The sequence below is a fragment of the Hibiscus syriacus genome, unplaced genomic scaffold, assembly GCF_006381635.1.
Source record: "Hibiscus syriacus cultivar Baekdansim isolate YM2019G1 unplaced genomic scaffold, ASM638163v2 tig00110264_pilon, whole genome shotgun sequence".
NCBI classification, from domain to species: domain Eukaryota; kingdom Viridiplantae; phylum Streptophyta; class Magnoliopsida; order Malvales; family Malvaceae; genus Hibiscus; species Hibiscus syriacus.
Window position 1 is genome coordinate 1,111,244 of NW_024062653.1, and position 20,819 is coordinate 1,132,062.

The following is a 20,819-nucleotide window of genomic DNA, read 5'->3' on the forward strand; positions in this document are numbered from 1 at the left end:
GTCCTTTAGTGTTATAAAATTTTTCTAGAGTCGATCTAGATTCAATAAAACAATAATTAATTCAATTTTGACTAATATGATATGATGATGTCTTAGGTCAACTATCTTACTTGGAGAATAAATTCTTGTTTTCAAAGAAAATTTGTTCATATATTGTTTTCAGTATTATATTCAGTTTTTCCTTTAATATATATATATATATATATATATATATATGAAATCTCTAGATCTATTATGAAATCTTTTTTAAGAAGTAGCATGTAGGAATCGTTTAAGTCATGAAATTAAATATTCTTCCAAGTTCATCTGCAATTGTGAATTCTAATAAAGTTTTAGTTATGTACAACAATTGGAGTATATGGATGGATTTCTATAGTAACATTAGGTGTGGTTTTGGACAACGTTATATCTATAACCTTAGAGTTACTAAAGGTTTATGTAATGTTCTATATCAGGAATGAAATATTATTTCGGTCTGAACTATCTGATTCCCTTTAAACTCTTTGTAAATCAATTATAATGTTTGTTAAGATTCTCTTATTCAGATTAATGAATATGTCCTAAAAGTTGAAAGAATACAATATGTATACCATTTAATTTAGTCTATCTGTGGGGAATATCCCAACATTTCCATATCCCTCTATTTGGTATTGTCAACTGTGAAATTGATGTTCATTATTCTAAAACTCGTGTATAAATTCTAAAGTATTTTGAAGGATGTTATGCATATGGATTCTTTGTGTATTTTATCCCAAATGTTGACTTTGACTTTGACCCGTTGACTTTTTCAAAGACCTTTATCCTGATTTTTTATGTTTTGAGCCTATTTTGTCAAATTCTGAACTAAAAGCCACGTTTTTGTATGTTTTAGTACTTTACAGTATAATTATGTTAAGTAAATTTTGAAATATATGGTCTCACTATTTGATATTAAATTATGAAGGTGGTTACATGTCTCCGCACCATTCTGCAGTAAGTCGAATCATCTTTATTCATCTCAACTTGACTCCGTACGTTCGATTCAAGATGAGCATGAGTGTTATTAACTGAATTATTAATCAATTTCATTTAATTAGTATTACTCCAGTTCTTTTACAGTAATATATTATCATTAGGTTTTCGTTCCGCCGAACCTACTACTTTGTTCGTGGAAAATATAAAGTTTAGCCGATATATGTTAGTTGGTATAGGTGTGTCGCTTGACATGTTCAATACATATAGCATTTAATGATATTGTATGGCATGATTCTATTGGAACGCATGTTTGTAATTGATTATATTTATCTGTAATATATATGATTTCTGATAAATGTTGCATTACTATTAATTTATATATTGGTGCATTTCTGCCATTCTGCATGGGATCCTCTATGTAGAGCATCATCCCCTTCATGATTTTGCATGGGACCCTATACGGGGAATCATCATTACCTTGATTCTACATAAGATCCTCTGCGGAGGGCATCATCTCCGTCTTGATTATGTTGGGATCCTCTTCGGAGAGTATTCCCATTATGTTTCTGATTTCTGTTGAGTTCCTCTTTGGAGGTTAACTCAGGTTCCTCTCCAGAGGGTAACATAATCACCCCAATGACTGTTTTTTGTTATGAATCCATTTTTAGAGGTCATTTGTCCCATCGAAAGGTAACATTCCTTATTCTATTTATCTATAATTAAAGGTAAGGTTGTGAGAAACTTTGTATGTTTTTCTAGTGATAAATATCCGTTTACTGATGTCTGGTTACCATGTTATTTGATAGAGAAAATAACCTCAGTGACCGAAAATGCCTTATAATATACGATTTTAATCAACTTTTTTTGGATTTGCCAAAATGACCAACAAAATCGCAACGCGAACTCTAATTTTTCAACTCAGTTTTCAAATTTGCAACGCGAATATCCATATTCGCAACGCGATTGTAAGATTCGCAACGCGATTTTGATAAATGTGTTGCGATAGTTAAAATGTGTTGCAATAGTTAAAATGTGTTGCGAGAGTTTGAAAAACGTGTTGTTGCGATAGTGAAAAATCCAAAATAAGTTTACATTTTAGCTATTCCAAATTCACGTGGAGTTTTAAACAATAAAGCATGTGTTGCGATAGTGTATAAGATTCCCAAGCCATTTGTAAGATCTTAGTTTGAAACAATAAAGAATGTGTTGCGATAGTGTAAAAGATTCCCAAGTGTTGGCAATGCTCAATCCCACATAGTATTGGAAACACTATTGGGAATGGGTATTTAAGGCTTGGATTTCCCACTTCCTTGTTGAGTGAAAAGAACAAGGGAGACTCTCGCGCACCGCCGCCACCGCCGTCCCGTCCCGTCCCGTCTCGTGGTCGTGGTAATATGTGTCTTCGACACGTCCGCGCGGATACTATCTTTTTAGAGAAAATTCTTAAGAAACAAATGCAATACCACCAGTCGTTGCGATTTTGGAAAATCGCAACGCGAACTTAGACTATCGCAATGAATTTGGAAAATCGCAACATGAACTTCGACTATCGCAACGAATTTGGAAAATCGCAACGTGAACTTGGACTATCGCAACGAATTTGGAAAATCGCAACGCGAACTTCGAATATCGCAACGAATTTGGAAAATCGCAACGCGAACTTCGACTATCGCAACGAATTTGGAAAATCGCAACGCAAACTTCGACTATCGCAACGAATTTGGAAAATCGCAACGCAAACTTCGACTATCGCAACGAATTTGGAAAATCGCAACGTGAACTTGGACTATCGCAACGAATTTGGAAAATCGCAACGCGAACTTCGACTATCGCAACGAATTTGGAAAATCGCAACGTGAACTTGGACTATCGCAATGAATTTGGAAAATCGCAACGCGAACTTCGAACGTGAACTTGGACTATCGCAACGAATTTGGAAAATCGCAACGCGAACTTCGACTATCGTAACGTGAACTTGGACTATCGCAACGAATTTGGACTAACGTAAATTTGGAAAATCGCAACGAATTTGGAAAATCGCAACGCGAACTTGGACTATCGCAAAATCGCGTTGCGAATTTGGAAACTGAGTTGAAAAATTAGAGTTCGCGTTGCGAATTTAAGATCGAATTGCGATTTTGTTGGTCATTTTGGCAAATCAAAAAAAAGTTAGTTAAAATCGTATATTATAAGACATTTTCGGTCACTGAGGTTATTTTCTCTATTTGATATGTCATATATGATTATTTGTATATCTATAATAATTATTATTTGTATTTGGAGGGTACACTGAGCTTTTAACTCACTTTGTTTTTGTTTACATTTTCAAGTTATCCAGATGTATAATCGGTTTGTCTATCGTGAGCAATCTTAATTTCATACTGTGTGAGGTTAAATATTTATTTTCAACTCTTTTTAACTGTAGCATGAGTTTATTTATGATTTTATAGTTAGTAAATATTTTTAAGATGATTTATTGAACTAAGATCGTTCATAAACAATTTTTTTGATCAACAAGGCTACATTAATTCAGTTATAACTCCTAGGTCGGATCTAGGGGGTTACACCCATGTTCAAACACCAAGAATGTTAAGGGTGTGAGCTTTTAATGTCAAATGATTGAGAGTTATTTTTAAATAGATATTGTCTTGTACTTACCTCATATTAATGATTAGGCAAAAGGGTAACTTTTATCTCTGTAGTAGATCCAATTTATCACCTTCGCCCCTATCGTATTTTCGCATCAATTTAACCCTCGAAGTTTCTCAATTGCATCATTTTATATCATACTCCTAACTTAAAACCTTAAATTATAAACCCTAAACCCTAAAATGTATCTTTATAACTCTAAATTATAAACCCTAAAGCATAAACTCTAACTTAAGTTTATAATTTAGGGTTTAAAGATAATGACATGATATAAAATGATGCAATTAAACAATTTTGATGGTTAAATTAATGTGAAAATATGATAGAGAAAAAATGATAAACTATATCAATTACATGGATAAAGGTGACCATTAAACCTAATTAAAAAAATATTCAAATAGTTTTCTTAAATAAGGACTAGAGATGGCAATTCTTCATCTACCTCAGACGAGATAAAATGTCTAAAGACACCACAACAATTATTTCTTTGGTTGAACACTAATAAAAGTAAATAAATAATTTTTTAATTATTGTTTATAAGAATAAAATCCAAAAATAATTCTAAAATAATACGAAAAAAGAAAACAATAATGTAGGCGGCTCTCTACCAACAAGGCAACAACCATGGACAAAAAATGTCTTATTAAAAATATTAGTTAACCCTATTCCCATATGTAATGGGGTGAAGGGAGGTAAGGTAGTAGGGTGCCCCAATGCCAGGTTGAGAGTAACTTTCGTAGAAGACCTCCGGCAGTTAGAATTATGAATTGTCCACCATGAGACTCGATCCCACAACCACAAGGTTAAGAGCCTTGCGCTCTACCAACTGAGTTGGACGGACAATTCTAAAAAAAATGTCTTATTACCTCAAGCTTAACTATTTTCTTTGTTTTCAATATTAAGAATCCTTGTAATAAAACAAACCCACAACCATGAAATCAAAATAAAACCCCAAATATAAATATTTGAAAAATAAAATAAAATAAAATAATTTCAATGAACGTGCATTACATGATTGGATTTTAAGGGAGAAAAGGTTCATTCTCTTAAGCCTACATTCATTTTTCCCTAATAAAAAATATAACTAATAAAATGCTTAGCAATACGCGTGTCGAGATGAGAGATATGGATTTGAGATTTATTTAATGAAAAATATATTTGATTTGGATAAGAATGTGCACCGCAACGGCGGCAGAAGCGGTGGATTGTTCCACAAACCACCGTTTTCTACTTATAACCATCAATCAAGATGTCGGCCGCATGCTGCGGCATAAACCCATGTTTAAGCTTTACTTTTGCTAATGATGTGATTAAAGGTGTTAATGAATCCAATTCGATATGATTTTAATATTGCTGATGAAAATATGGTAAATGACAATTTTTTACAGTGTAGAATAATTGTGAAAGAGAGAGTTCTAATCTTTTCTTCAATTTTATATGGTGACTTGTATACTGTTTTTAATATTAATGCTAAATTTAATATCATAATTATTATATGTGAGTTTACATGATAAATGAATAGGAAAATTTTATAACGTTCAACGAGCGTCAATCAATACTATTAATGGTGAATACTATGAATCTAATTTATAAAAATTTTAAATGATTTAATATATAATTTTAAATTAGTTAAGAATTTAAAAGAAATTATTTAAAAAATGGTAAATTATAGCAATGACCACTTTAGTTATTGCCCCTTTTTATTTTGATCATCATTTTTGAAATTTTATCAATCAAGTCACTCAATTATTTAAATGCATTCAATTAAGTCACTTGCCGTTAATATCTAACGAAGAAGCTGATGTGACAGTTAAAATATTTGACATAATAATGTTACTAATATATTGTATCAATTTGGTCCTAATTTTAATAAATTAAGATAAACTTAACCCTCAAATCAAACAATGTCATATGTCACTGATGCCAAGTGTAATGACATTGACGATTAAATTTATTTTCAATTTAATATATTTTTCTCACCAATCAGGGTCACCCTCTAGAGAAAAGAAAATTTTGGATGCTTAAATGATGCCCAAGGAAATAAAACATGGTTCTTGGGTTGACAAAGTAAGACTCAACCATTGAGCTAAAGTAGTTATTTGTTTCAAACTTGACTACATATATTATATATGTTTTATATTAGTGTAAAATTAAATTCTTAATATTTATATATCTTAACTTAAATTTATATATTAAATTAACTTTACATCTTAACATTAACAAATATTTTTCTTAATTTATTAAATATATTTTATTCTTTTCGCAACCTAAAAATATATTTTATTCTTATTTTAATTTAAAATATATATTTTAATTTTATCTTAAATTAAAAAAATATAATTTATTCTTTTATTAACTTAAATATTTATATTTTATTCTGATAATATTTTAAATTTAAGATAAAAATATAATATTTTTTATAGTTAAGATAATAATAAAATATATTTTTGTAGTTAAAATAAATATATATATTTAAGTTGAGATAAGAATAAAAAATATGTTTTAAGTTAAAATAAGAATTAATTATATTTAATGCTTTAAGGTAAGAACAAAATATATTTAATGATTTAAGCTAAGAATATAATTTATGTAATAAGTTAGGATAATAATAAAATATATTTTTAAGTTAAGATAAAGACTAAAATATATTTTTAAGTTAAAATAAGAATAAAATATATTTTTATGCTAAGACAATAATAAAATATGTTTAATAAGTTAATATAAAAAATAAAATATATTTTTAATGTTAAGATGTAAAATTAATTTAATATGTGAATTTAAGTTAAGATATATAAAATATTAAGAATTTAAATTTACACTAATATACAACATAAATAACGAATGTAGTCAAAATTGAACCAAATTAACTACTTTGGCTCAATGGTTGAGCCTTGCATCTTTAATCTAAGAATCCCATGTTATATTCCCTTGGTATATAAATTTATTTTAATTTGTTAAAATTAAGATTAAATTTATAGAATATATAAGTAATATTGATCAAATGTGTAATTATACCAAATATTTTAACTGCCACATCAATTTCTCCGTTAAATATTAACGGCAAGTGACTTAATTGATCAAAATGAAAAGGGACAATAGTTAAGTGGTTACTGGTATAGTTTACTTTTATTTTAAATAATTTACCTTTAAATTTTTAACTAATTTTATAATGATATGTTAATTCTAAATTTTTATAAATTAAATTAATGCTGCTCATAGTTAACCGTGCTCATCAGTATTTGTCAAACGTGACATATACATCCAAAATAAATAAAACTATCCAATAATAAATTAAATTTTTATAAATCATATAAATTTATCAATAATTTTATTAAGAGATTATGAATGTTCGAAAGATATAGAACTCCAAAAAGAAAGAAAGAAAATCTTAACACCCTTATAAGCAAAGGAGTGACGATAGAAATGGTGTTATCTTTTAAAAAGATACGAGCTACAATAAATAGTAAATAATACGAGCGTGACATGGTTATCAAAATTGGATTGGATCGGTCGGTTCAACCGGTTGAACCGTGAATCGGTGGTATATCCGATCTGGTTACCTTACAAAACCGGATTGGCAATAAATCGGCTGAAAATCGATAGAATCGGCTGAAAACCGGTTTGAACCACCGATTCACTTTTTTATCTTTTAAAAAAAAATAATCAAACGACGTCGTTTGTTCAACGAGCCGAGTCAAATTCGAGTATTGCTGAGCTCGACTCAAAAACTTACAAGCTAAAAATTATCAAATTCAACTCGAACTCAAAATATAATATTAAAACTTGAACTCAAAAAGGCTCGAACTCAAAAAAAAAAAAATTAGAAGTTAAATTGAAGCATAAAATTTGAGCTCAATTGAAGCGAAAGAATAGTTCACTCTGTGCTCACCAAAAGGCTCCATGATTTTGAATGTCAAATTACCTCTATTATTTATATAAGTAAGTTGGGATGCTCTACTATGTTTCTTAGCCATGTGAGATTGTTTTTTCTCATATTTTTACTTTTTAAACTTTTGGGATGCTCTTCTATGTTTCTTAGCCATGTGAGATTGTTTTTTTAAAATTAAACCAAATAACATCATTTGTTATGATTTTTTAAGCTCTAATTTTATTTTTTTATTATAGTTATATAATTATATTTATTATTTAATATATTTTACCTTAAATATTATGTTGTAGTTGATTTGAATCATTTTGTTTCACTTGATTTTATGGTTGTTAATTTATATATGTTATGACTTGTGATATTTTTATACCTTTTAATATTGTAAACTTAAAAAAAGTGTTACATATATATTAATATTACTTTGAATATTATGTAAAATTAAAAAAAATTATTTTATATAAAATCCGGTTCAACCGTGATTGAACCAGTGAACCAATACTTTCACCAGTTCAATGTCCTGTCCGGTTTTAAAAATATTAGAAAATAGTCGATAAACCATTGACTTCTTTGTTTTTGTTCACATAAACTTATAAATTAATTAATGGATCAAGACCCTATTTCTTTTATGCAATCCAGTGTGAATGTTAGCTACATTTCTCTACCTGTTTCTCTAAGTCAAAAAGGTTTTCATTTGTTTCTTATAATACAACGGGTCTTAAGTAAACATTGAAAAATACAAAGATTAGTTTAGACAAAATAATTAAAATAGTTATATTACAGATATTAAATTATTATTTCTTAATAATTTAGGATAAATATGTTTAAAATATTAATATTTTGATAATATATACCTATTCTAAATATTAGAAATAAAATCTATCAGGAGAATAATATTTATTTTCACTGTTAAGATCAATAAATAAGTTGTCCACTAAATTATTATTGATTAACCAGGATTTGACAAAATAATATATATTTGGTTGAAACAGAGGAGGGAGAGAAGCGTGCGAACACGACGGAGATAAAGGCGGACCACGTTACAAAGGGGCCAATTGGTCGGTTGTTGATGTTCATTGTTCACCAGCTCTCTCTCTCTCGCTATTATTCCCAATTCTCTCTTCTTTACAGTTACACAACACTTTCTTCTTCCACTTCTCCTCTCTTTCAGTGTCCAAAACAAAACTCGTTTCATCTAATGAGGAAACACTGTCCAAATCACGACTTCCCAGGTGGATTGGACACGGTCCTCGAAGTACCAATCCCTGAGGAAATGTTTGTCTCGAACAAGACCAGTCACCACCCTTCCTGGCAGAACGTGAAATCATGGATGAACATTAAACAGAGTCCCGACCAAAGACAGTCGATGGTGGCTGTTTTCGGTGGGAGAAACACCGAGATTCAGCTCTTGCTCGGTGTCGCCGGTGCTCCATTGATCCCTCTCCCTATAAATAATAACGACAATCATTCCATCACCAAAAACATCAAAGACCTCCCCATTGTAAGAGATTCACATTTGATCTTTAGTTTCATCGAATCATCATCTTTCTTAGTTTATGATCTTGAGTTTCTTTTGTTTTTATTACAGGAGGTTTCAATGGCGAAATACATACTGAAGCAATACATTGCGGCGGTGGGCGGCGAGAAGGCATTGGGTGCCATTGACAGTATGTATGCGATGGGGAAAGTGAGAATGGCGGCTTCTGAGTTTAGTTCCGGAGACGGCAGTGTGAATAACAAGATTGTTAAAGCGAGGAACTTGAGTCACAGCGGCGGAGAGGTGGGTGGTTTCGTTTTGTGGCAGAAAAAGCCGGAGCTTTGGTGCCTGGAATTGGTGGTTTCCGGCTGCAAAATCAGTGCCGGGAGTGATGGGAAAGTGGCTTGGAGGCAGACACCATGGCACCCTTCTCATGCTTCTAGAAGTCCCCCTAGGCCTCTCAGGCGTTTCTTACAGGGTCTTGATCCAAGATCGACGTCGAATTTGTTCGTGAATTCGATTTGTGTCGGAGAAAAATCGATCGACGATGAAGACTGTTTCATCCTAAAACTTGAGGCCAAACCATCAACGCTAAGAGCAAGAAGCAGTAACAATATAGAGATCATCCGTCACACGGTTTGGGGTTCCTTCAGCCAGAGAACCGGCCTCTTAATCCAACTCAAAGACTCCCATCTACTACGTATCAGATCCCCAGGATCCGATGGCGTCTTTTGGGAGACAACAATGGAGTCCTCGATCCAAGATTATAGAGCCATAGATGGCGTCAACATCGCACACGCCGGCAAGACTCATGTCACATTGTTTCGGTTCGGGGAGACCTCTGAGCGCCAATCGAGGACGAGGATGGAAGAGGTCTGGATGATGGAAGAAGTTGATTTTAACATCAAAGGGTTGTCAATGGATTGCTTTTTGCCTCCCGGTGATCTGAAGAAAGAAGAGGAAGGGTTCGAGACCCTGCCTAGCAATGTAAGGTTGCCATTCAAGCTTAGAAATGATCAACCTACTAGGTTTAATGGCTCCAAAGTTGTTGCCATTGATGTTGATGAATGTGATGATGAATCCTCCTCGGATGATGATGATTTGTTTTGAATTTGATTCCATGTAATATTAGTTTGTAAGTATTAATTCTATAGAAATTTTGATGCTTAAAAATAATTTTTAGTAATTTTAGGGTTGTTTCGGTCACGAGCATTTCAAATTTGGATTATTTTGAACTCGAATCAGAACAGGATGGAACATAAGATATTTATCCAAATTCTATATTAGAATCCGTGATTACATTAATACATTATTCATTCACGGACACATAATTAAATTGTATAATTAGTCACTGTACTTGGTCTAACTTGCAAAATTAATCCTTGTACTTTAATATTTATAAATCCAGTCCCAATACTTCTTGCTTTATCACATTCAAGAACAAATCAAAGGAAAACAATAGCAAAAGGATTCTAGTAAAGATATACTACAATATGCAAATATAAATTACGGAGAGTTTCAAACCCTATGATACTAATATAAACACCATGCTTACGGATTACGAGGAATCGAAGATGGAGCACGATTCATAAATCGAGAGGCTCACCGGGGTCACCGTCTTGATCATCATATAGGAAGTAAGTTCCATGAGGTGGATATTGGTTTTCTCAAGACGGTACGTTGAAGTGGAAGAGCCAAGAGATCACAAAGGCGAAAACCATACATGCTAGCAGGAAATTTAGAAACCGATGGCCTTGCCAGAAGTTTTGGGTGCCTGCAGCATGAATGGTAGAAGGAACCATTGCTGCCTCCACCACTGTGGAATCATTTGCTTCGTTCCATGGCTCGGTTGTGTCGGTATGGGTTGCAGCAGTAACAACATTCCGTGCGGTTGATCCACAAATCTCACAAGTCCTGAGATACAGATTGAAGCATATAAGATACAGATTGCTCATGAACATGTATACCATTGAATAACTTTCGGAGAGGAGGCCTTTACCCTATGTTACCCGAGAATACTCGATTTCTTGTCACACTTTAGGATGTATAACACGAATACTAAAAGAAAAATGAAAAGTCGATACGATATAGCTTATAAATAAAGTCATACGTTAAAGGTGCCAAGGCAATCAACATACTCAAGAGTAGTGAGATATTTTGAGAGCATCATTAAGCATTAAAACAATAAAAAAAAACAATCACTATGTCAGCCGGACAAATATTTCGTGAAAGAGCAAATCCCATTGTGACAGCTAGCAAAATCATCAAATTCTTCATTGTCATAAGTGAAGCATTGCCATATAATCCAAGCTAAAATCTTTCTTAATCTGAATATTACACCTTTGAAGATAAACCCACTTTCTTTGGTTCCTCTATCTTGACAAGACAACATATTAAAACACTTGCGTTTCGGACAAAAAAGATCGAAATTTGATGCCGGGTGATTATATTAATCGATTGAATTAGCAAATGGCATTCTTAATGTTGATTCACAATTCATCTACAATGTTAGTATGGGGTATGATTCTCCAAATATGACCCGAATCCGATACCCGAACCCGAATTCGAGTAAGAAAAGAATGATTCTTAGAGATGAAACTACATATAAAGCATCATAGTGGTTCCATCTTTTGTATCATAATATTTAACATTTGATTCCACTAAACTTAGTATGTTTCACTTTAATCTAACAAAGCAAGAGATAATCATTCTTTGTTTTACAGCATTAACAATGAAAATATCTCACCAAATTTTCTTACAGAACAAACCAGAAAAGACACAAAAGTCGAATCCACTAAGTTTTCAAGAAACATTTTATTCCCTAAATCAATATAGTTCAAGCAAAACACAGAGGATAATGTTTGATGAAACCTATAAAAGAAAAACAGACAAAAATGTTGAATTGCACAAGGGATTTGGGTTTGCTTTACCTGTTTCCTTTGATCTTGAACCAAGCTTCAGCACAGTGTTTATGAGCAGCAGCCAAATCATCCTTGCAAGAACAACCTAACTCAATAGGAATACCGGATTCATGGTTGTTCGGGTCCAATGTAAGATGGCAAATCCTGCAATCTGTCTCAGTTTCTTTAGCCAAAAATGGCTTGGGTTCGACCACCCCAGACTCAAGATCCACTTCAAGGGAAGAAGAAGAATAACATGTTCCCGACATTGAACAAGTCTCCCTCTCTTTAATGATCTCAGTTGTAGACAAGGAACATCGGCTGTCTTCTTGTTCCTCATTATCTGTTTGGTTTCTTTGTTCTTCTCCTCCTCCTTCATTAACAACATCAATGGCGAATCCTTGGGGTTGTTTTGATAAAGCTTCCATTTTTATCAAGACCCAGATTTTGAATCTTCATGTAAATGTTGTGAAACACAAAAAAATCATCAAATTTCCGACAAGAAGCTCGAAGATCCCTCTTGAATTTAAGTTTAACTACACATTGATTCTCTCAGATATGGATTCTATGAAGCATCAGATGAAAGTTAAATGATTTTTTGCTGGTAAATACTGCTTTAAAGACTGGTAAGTGTTGCTATCTCTCTTCTCTCTCTGTTTGTCAGTTCGGAACAAGAGATGTGAAGAGAGAGAAACGGACTACAAAGAATAGATCTCATGGATACATGGATTTGTAATAAAAGTAAATGGTCAAATTTTATAAAAAATCCTTGTTTGCATATTATTTGTGGATTTAATTTTTATTTTTTATTTCTTGATATGTGTATTTATAATGTCCAGGTCAATTTTTTTGGGGAGGTTAATTTCAAGAAATTGGTTTTTTTTAGAACATAACATAGTAAGATGTACTTTAACATTTTAAAAAAGTTGGATAAATTAGAAGTTTCCTCTCATATCTTTAAGAAAAAACAAAAATTAATTAATATTTTTAATTTAGTAGGTACAATCATTATATAATATATAAAAAGATAAAAATTTAATTATACTTAAATAGAATGATTGTTGTTATCTCTTGAGGTCTCAATTTTAAATTTAAAGTTCGAGTTTTAGGTTCAAAAATTGTGTATATCAAGGACAAAAGTATTTATTATTAAATGATTAAAAATCTTTGAAATATAATACTTTCTATTCACTCTAAAATTATTAAAAAATATAAACTTAAACATAATATTATTCAATTTATAGATAAAAACAAATATATGTAATGTAGACACTATATAAAAATTATATAATTTACATTTTATTTAATTAATTAAAATTCATTCATTATATTTTATGAAAATTAAAAATTAATCTATTTAAATTCAAATATCATTATGCTTTTTATTTGATAATCTTAATTATCAAGTAATTTTTAACCACTAAATTTAAATAAAATTTAATTTAATTATCAATTAGAATCTGGGTCAATAGGTGATAATATATTTCTTGATATAAATCTCATCCGGACATTAATATGAAATTATTCAATAATTTCAATTCTTATATAAGTCAAATATTCGTTAAAATAACACCTTGAGTCTTCAATATTTTTAACTCTTATGTAATATTTTATTGAAGTAACCACTAAATCGATTGAGAATTATTTTCTACAATTAAAAAAGTGTTGTAATAAAACTTCTCTTATATATCTCCAATATCATTAAAAAATTAATAATAATAAAATCATTCAAAACTGAATAACTTAAGTCATAATTCTGATACTAATTGTTAAAATTTAAAAGCAAAAAGAAAACATACAATATTAATATATAACATGACACACACAATAAACAAGATTTGTTGTGCCTTAACCTTGTCTTCATTCCCAGATAAAAGATATAATATTTCACTATAGCGTAGAGATAAAAAAAATACGTAAGAGTATATTATTATTATTGACTTTTCTTCCTGGCTGTTTCTGACGGCTTCTATGGAAGTTCTCTTGCCTCTGAGTGCAAGTTCCCCCTAGTTTTCTAGGTTTGTTTTGTTTTGGTGTTGCTGGTTTGGTTTGCTTATGGCTGATGATCTAATGGATGAATGGCAGAATCTATCTCTGATAGAGGCGGAGGATGCAATTCTGGATGTTCCAACGTGTTCTGTTCCTGAGCTGGAGTCTACACAATGGATGGTTGTCTGTCTCCTTTCGCCTCGCCCAGTGAATCAGGATGCCATGATCACTACTCTCTCCAATGTTTGGAAATTGACAAAGTCCACTCATATTGTTCCTCTGGATGATAATCATTGTGTTATCAAATTTCGCTCTGCTCGTGAACGGGAGAGTGTTGTGGATGGGGCCCCCTGGTCATTCGATAAACATCTGGTTCTATTTGCCTCATTTGATTCCAATCTGTTTCCTGGAGATTACAGGTTTGAAGTGGTTTCATTGTGGGTAAGAGTCTATGGTGTTCCTTTGAACTGTTGCAATCGTGCCTTTGCGGAATCAATTGGGGAAAGGTTAGAGACGCTTATGGCTGTGGATGATGCTTTTCTTGGTATTGGCTGGGGGCAGTATCTGCGGATAAGAATTGATCTGGTGGTTTTTCGGCCTCTTCTCGGTTTCTAACTTCTCGAACACCCGATGGTAGGGTTCTCCAAGGGAAGATCCGCTATGAACGACTTCCCGACTTTTGTTATACTTATGGAATTATGAACTAATGTACGATTCACCATCGTCTTCGGCAGGGCTTTCGAATCGTACAACATGGGGTGACTGGTTGCGGGCATCGCCAATGAAAAGGACTTTGGCGAAATCTTGTCATACATGGAAAAGGTCTCAAGTTGTTCTGTCTCCCTCACCTATACCATCTATGCCGCATCAACCTGGGAAGCATACTGAGGGAAAGGTTTCATCATCTTCGGTCATGGGCGAAGCCTCGCTCACCACTTTTTTAAAACGCAAGGCAATTGTCCCAACGACTAATAATTCAGGCGTTCATAAGTTTAAGTCGCAGAGACGCTTGGCTATTCGTCTTCATCTTCTAATTCGGCGGTGACTAGTGATCAGTCCCGCCTGACATTATGAGGCTCCTGGTTTGGAACTTCCGTGGGCTTGGGAACCCACGGTCAATTAGGTGCCTTGTGCGCATAGTGAAATCTAAAGATCCCCAGGTAATTTTCCTGATTGAGACGAAGCTTCATGAATCATGAGCTCGAGAGTTGCGATATATGTTTCGTATGCAACATTGTTTTGGTGTAAGTTGGGTGGGTTCTCGGGGGGACTAGTGTTGTTTTGTGTTGGAATATTGCAGAAATGCACAAGAAGAAAACAAGAGAATACTTTCTTGATTGAATAGCTTCGTTGAATTTACAGTAGCAACATTACGGTTTTATACAACAATAAAACAACCTTCTATAACTGACTAACAAACTCATAACAACCTGGCTTCTAGAACACGCAATGAATGACACTACACACACACACACTCATCTTTCACACGAGTTGCACGAGCTTCATCATTCTCTCAACATTCTCTCTGCTTCTTCCTCTCTTCAGCAAACAAACAAACATTCAACTTGTCACGAAAACTAGCAAAGGCAGCTTTTGCTTAGGGTTTAATCAAGCCATCAGCAACTTGATGAGATGCTGGAACATAGCTCACGCATAGTTGATTTGCATCTATCTTTTCCCTAACAAAGTGCACATTTAAGTCTACATGCTTGGACTACGAGTGGTACACTGGATTAACACTCAACTCAATTGCATTGGTTTTATCACACCATATTGTTGGTTGTTTGCACTGTGACACCTTCAAATTGGTGAGCAAAGCATCAACCCATGCTACTTCAGTTGTTGTGTCTGCAAGGGTTCTATATTCAGCTTCAATGGTTGATCGTAACACCACCTTCTGCTTCTTTGTACTCCATGTTACCAAACTTCCTCCAATAAAAACACAATAGCCAGATATCGACCGTGTATCATCTGCACATCCACCCTAATCAGTATCCGAGAAAGCTGATATATACAGCTTGCCTGGCATAAACCCCAGACCATAGTCCAATATCCCACCTAGATAACACAGAATGCGTTTAGCAGCAAGCAGATGTTGTTCTCTCGGTACATGCATATACTGAGCCAGTTTGTTCACACTAAAGGCAACGTTGTGTGACACACGTAGAGCAGCCCTCCTACTAGGCTTCGAAATTCTCATGCATCAGCCAACAACTACCCTTCATCATTCTTCAACTGTGAGGATGCAACCATAGATGTAGAGGTACACGAGGCCTTAGTTATTTTTGTTTTCTCAAGTAACTCTAGAATATATTGGTTTTGACTAAGAACCAACAACTGATCACATCTTTTGACCTCAATTACTAAAAAATAGTGTAGTTCCCCTAAGTCTTTCAACGAAAAATGATCTTTCAACAACATGACCACTTTTTCAATTTCACTCGAAGACTGCCCAGTTACTATTACGTCATCAACATATACTAAAACATATGTTAACACTCCACCTGCTGCTAGAACAAACAGGGAAGCATCAACTTTGGACTCCTTAAATCCAAGATGCACAAGACTGCTTTTTAGCTTTGCATGCAAATTCCGTGGTGCTTGGCGCAAACCATAGAGGGACTTCTGCAGCTTGCATACCAACTTGATGCCATCATCTATGTATTGTTCAAAGCCAGGTGGTTGTTGCATGAACACGTCTTCACTCAGCTCACCATGAAGAAATGTATTGTTGACATCGATTTGCCTTAGTGGCCATCCTCTAGAGACAGCAAGTGCAAGTATAATGTTCAACGTAGCAAATCACACCACTGGGCTAAAGGTCTCTTTGAAGTCTTGCCCAAGTACTTGAGAATATCCCTTAGCAACCAACCTAGCCTTGTACCGTTGAACAATTCCCTCAGAATTACGTTTAACCTTAAATAACCACTTACAGCCAACAACAGACCGTCCTTCAGGCAACTGAACAAGCGTCTACGTGCCATTACTTTGAAGAGCAGTAAGCTCAGTATGCACTTCTTCTTTCCACTCCTTGGACTGTAGGGTGTCATTAATCGAAGCTGGAAATACCTTACTTAATGAACTTGTAACATCCTCAATACCTGGTTAGTGATCGGATTGTAAAGTTTTAGAATTTGGTGACTAAAGTAGAAGAATGAAATAGTTCAATGATTTATTTGGGAATATATACAGAAAATTGTTAGTAATTATTAAAGGAATTAAGGGCAAAGTGGTCATTTTTCATAAAAGATATTTTTTATCTCTTTAAGAAGAGATAAACACGTGGGGGGGGAAGAGTATCTGGAAAACTCTTCTTCTTCTTCTTGCTTTCTTCTTCTCCAACGTGCTGAGCAAAGGTGAGTTTCTATTTAGTTGATTATTTGTAGATTTTATGGTTGGGTTTTGATCATTAGGTGATAACTAAGCTTAAGAAAAACTTAAGTTATCTTAAAGTCAAAAGATGAAGAAGTTACAAAAGATTAAAGAGAAAGAGTTTTTGAATGAAATCTTGAAATAGAGTTGATAAGTTGAATTTGAAGATAAATTTGACTTGTCATCAATCTAATTAACATGTATGAAGTGTTAGAATTGGATTTGTAACATGTTAAAATTTGGGTATAATTCTTGAATTACATATGGAGAATAGGATTTTGATGTTAAAGAGATGATTAATGAATAGAAATGAGTTTGAATATGAGTATGTAAGTTAAGAATAAGAAAGGGGATGATATATAAAGTAATTAAGCTGAAAAGATTGAATTTTCGGGCATAATGTGCATCGATGCACATTCAATGTGCACCGATGCATTAAGGATAAATTTCCAGAAATCGTTCAGTGTGTATCGATGCATAGGAAGTGCATCGATGCACCCCTTAAAAATGAAAACATCGAAGGTAATTTGTGTATCGATGCATGGGTAGTGCATCGACGCACATGTTAAAGAATGCATCGATGCACTGTAGAATGCATCGATGCACTTCAAGGGGAAATTGAAATAGACATTTCTTTTGGTCTAAGAAATGATAGATTAATGTATATCAATTGGATATTAATATGTATCAATGTATGATTATATAGATATCGAGCACGAACAAGTCCCGGAACGCTTATCAAGTTATGATTCGTTCGCAAGAGAGGAAATTATAAAAATGGATTAGAACTTAGTGAGGCCAAGGTGAGTGCATCTTATTTTATAGAATGATATGGAAATTGGACTTGTGATAAGTCTATCTCTGATAGTTAAAGTGCATGAAGTCTTGATTATAAGTAGGTAAATGACATGAAATATATGTATGTTTGATTTTATGAATGTATATGTTTTGTATGTGCTATGTGAACATATGGTTATGTGATATACTTGATGTATGAGAATCATATGAGAATAAGAGATGACAATGAGTTACATGCCATATGAACACAAGAGAAGTGTTATAAGCTAAGTGACAGATGATTATGAAATCATATGAAAAGTGAAATGTACATGTGAATATGTGAAGTGATATGAATATAATGCCCATGTTATATGATATGAGAGCTATAGGTATAGTTGGCATGCCAAGAGTCGAGGGTCTACGCGGTCCTTCGGGACATACAATAATCCTTCTGGATATTTCATAGTGGTCATTCGAGAAAAATCTCATAGCCCTTAGTGGGACCCCATACGAGCTGTGGTGACAGCATAGTACACAACCTCAATAGACTCACATATCTACAGTTCTCACAGGTGCACATGGGGTAATTGAATGTAATGTATGTGATGTATATATGTGTTTTGTGATATGAATTATATGATATGATATATGTGTGTTAGTGATTATTGTATATGCTATAAGATATATTATATGAACTTAATTGATCATATAAATAAGAGAATAGAAATATGAAAGGTGATAATATGATAATGATAGGAAAGAAGATAATTATATGTATGCGTGGATTATATATATATATATATATATGAAAGGTGCATAGTATGAATTATTATAGGTATATGTGGGTGTGATGCTTGTATGTGATATGCTAGTAGAAATTGTTCAAGCATGATTACGAGTTAGAGTTTTATTATATGTTTTATGCCTCACTAAGTCAACGACTTAGCGTGTGATTGTTTCACACGTAGGTTACAGAAGTGAGAAGAGTAAAGAGCTAAGAGGAGCAAGACAGGTCAGCATTTTCCTTACAAAGTTTCAGATCAGAAAATAGATGATTTAAATGTGTTTGGTTAATCTGAATATAGTTGGCATGTACTAATTGAGTGAGTTGTATAGGCTCTGATCGATTTTTAGTTATTTTGGTCAATTTATGTAAATAAACAACTTTTATTTTAATGAAAGTTTTGAATTTTCTTTGAATTTTGTAAAGAGTCAAAGTTTGAAATGTCAATGTGACACCTCAGAGTCGTATTCGGGTCAGATACGGGTTGAGGATGTATCATTTAATGGTATCAGAGCTAAGGTTTAGTCGATTCTAGGCTTAAACCAAAGTCAAATGAGGTTTAAAAATGTGTACATGTAAACTAAAAGTGAAAATTTCTGATATGATAGTGTAAGGAGTATGTTATCTTGCTGATAGAATAAAATTTGTATGATGTAGGAATTGATTATAGAAATTGTCAAATTAAAGTAAATCGATAGTTGACGAATCTGATGATGATAGCAATTCACCTGCCCTGGCCATGCATGATGAAGAGCATAAACCTCAGAAAGTGTTTTATAAGATTAAAGGTTGATTTCAGAAAGTTGAAATCATATCTGAATAATGATAGAAAGTTTTTCACAGTTTTGAATCGGAAAAGTGATATGGAGTAGTTTTATTATTTCATGGATAAGATAGAATATGGTGAACAAGTGTCACCATAAGAGCGTTAAAAGATCAAATGATGCAGTGAGAATTGGTAGAAGAGTTCAAGAATAAGTGTATCAGTGACAAGCGTATAAAATGTATAAAGTCAGAGCTTATGAATTCGAAACGAAGAGATAGCATTGTGTATAAGCAAGAGTGTTTACATGATAAGGGTTTGTAGTTAAGACGAAAAGAGTTAGCGTTGGCTAACCAGAGTACGTGATAAAAATGTACTGGAATTATAAGATTATAAGATATTGTCAAGATATGATAACCAAATATGAAATGGATTTGGATACAATTATATATTTAGAACATGATAATGTGGTATAGTAAAGGAAATAAGGATTTGTATATTTGAGTAAAGTTGAGGATTGATAAGAAGAGTTTGAGAATGTGTATATCGATGATCAGATTATAAGACAAAGGAAGTCAGAATGTTGAGTTTGAGCAATAGAAATTTCAGGATATATGAGAATAGAGGTGAAATTGATAAGTTGAGTAAGCGAATTTTGAGATAATTTCGATTGGAAATGATGTATATGATTGGTAGAATAGGGCTTGTGCCCTAGATTGAACAGAAGTTATTATCTAGCTGTCAGAGTAAAGGTGCTAGAGTTATAAGATTAGAGGAAAAGATAAAGTTGAGTTAATCAAATATGATATGAATCTGGATGTGGTTATGTATTTTGATCATACAGATATGATGTAGGCAAAGAGATAAGCATTGGTATGTTTTAAAAGTGGCTTTAAAGAAGAAAATACAAATACAAGAGATGATAAAGACTAAAGTTCTGTATAAGAAATAGGGATATCAAAGTTATGAGGATACAATGAAGATTGTTACACAGAGATGAGTATAGGTGATAAGACAAGAGTATGTGAACATGAAATGAAAGATATGATTTGTGTATAAGGAAAAAATAAAGGAATAATGGAATAAAGAAATGAAAGGGATGAGTTAAAGGATCAGATACGATAAAGGTTAGATGGAAGTGTATATGATAAGTGACAGTAAATGAATGTATAAAGGAAAAGGTAGTTGAAGAAATAAAGGAAGGAAATATTAAGAAAGGAGGTAACATGAGAACAATAGAAGATATGTTCTTATTGATTTGTTCAGTG

The 20,819-nt window shown here is 32.9% G+C and overlaps 2 protein-coding genes across 2 annotated transcripts; one reads left to right on the forward strand and one right to left on the reverse strand.

Annotated features, from left to right (window-relative positions):
* The first annotated feature begins 8,512 nt into the window (after positions 1-8,512).
* LOC120115411 lies at positions 8,513-10,119 on the forward strand. The gene is made up of 2 exons (XM_039136137.1): positions 8,513-8,987; positions 9,075-10,119. The coding sequence occupies exons 1-2, from the start codon at positions 8,556-8,558 to the stop codon at positions 10,071-10,073; spliced, it is 1,431 nt and encodes a 476-aa protein (XP_038992068.1). The 5' UTR covers positions 8,513-8,555; the 3' UTR covers positions 10,074-10,119.
* Positions 10,120-10,449: 330 nt separating this feature from the next.
* On the reverse strand, positions 10,450-12,563 carry LOC120115412. The gene is made up of 2 exons (XM_039136138.1): positions 11,894-12,563; positions 10,450-10,877 (listed from the first exon to the last, which is right to left on the reverse strand). The coding sequence occupies exons 1-2, from the start codon at positions 12,289-12,291 to the stop codon at positions 10,631-10,633; spliced, it is 645 nt and encodes a 214-aa protein (XP_038992069.1). The 5' UTR covers positions 12,292-12,563; the 3' UTR covers positions 10,450-10,630.
* Between the last annotated feature and the right edge of the window lie 8,256 nt (positions 12,564-20,819).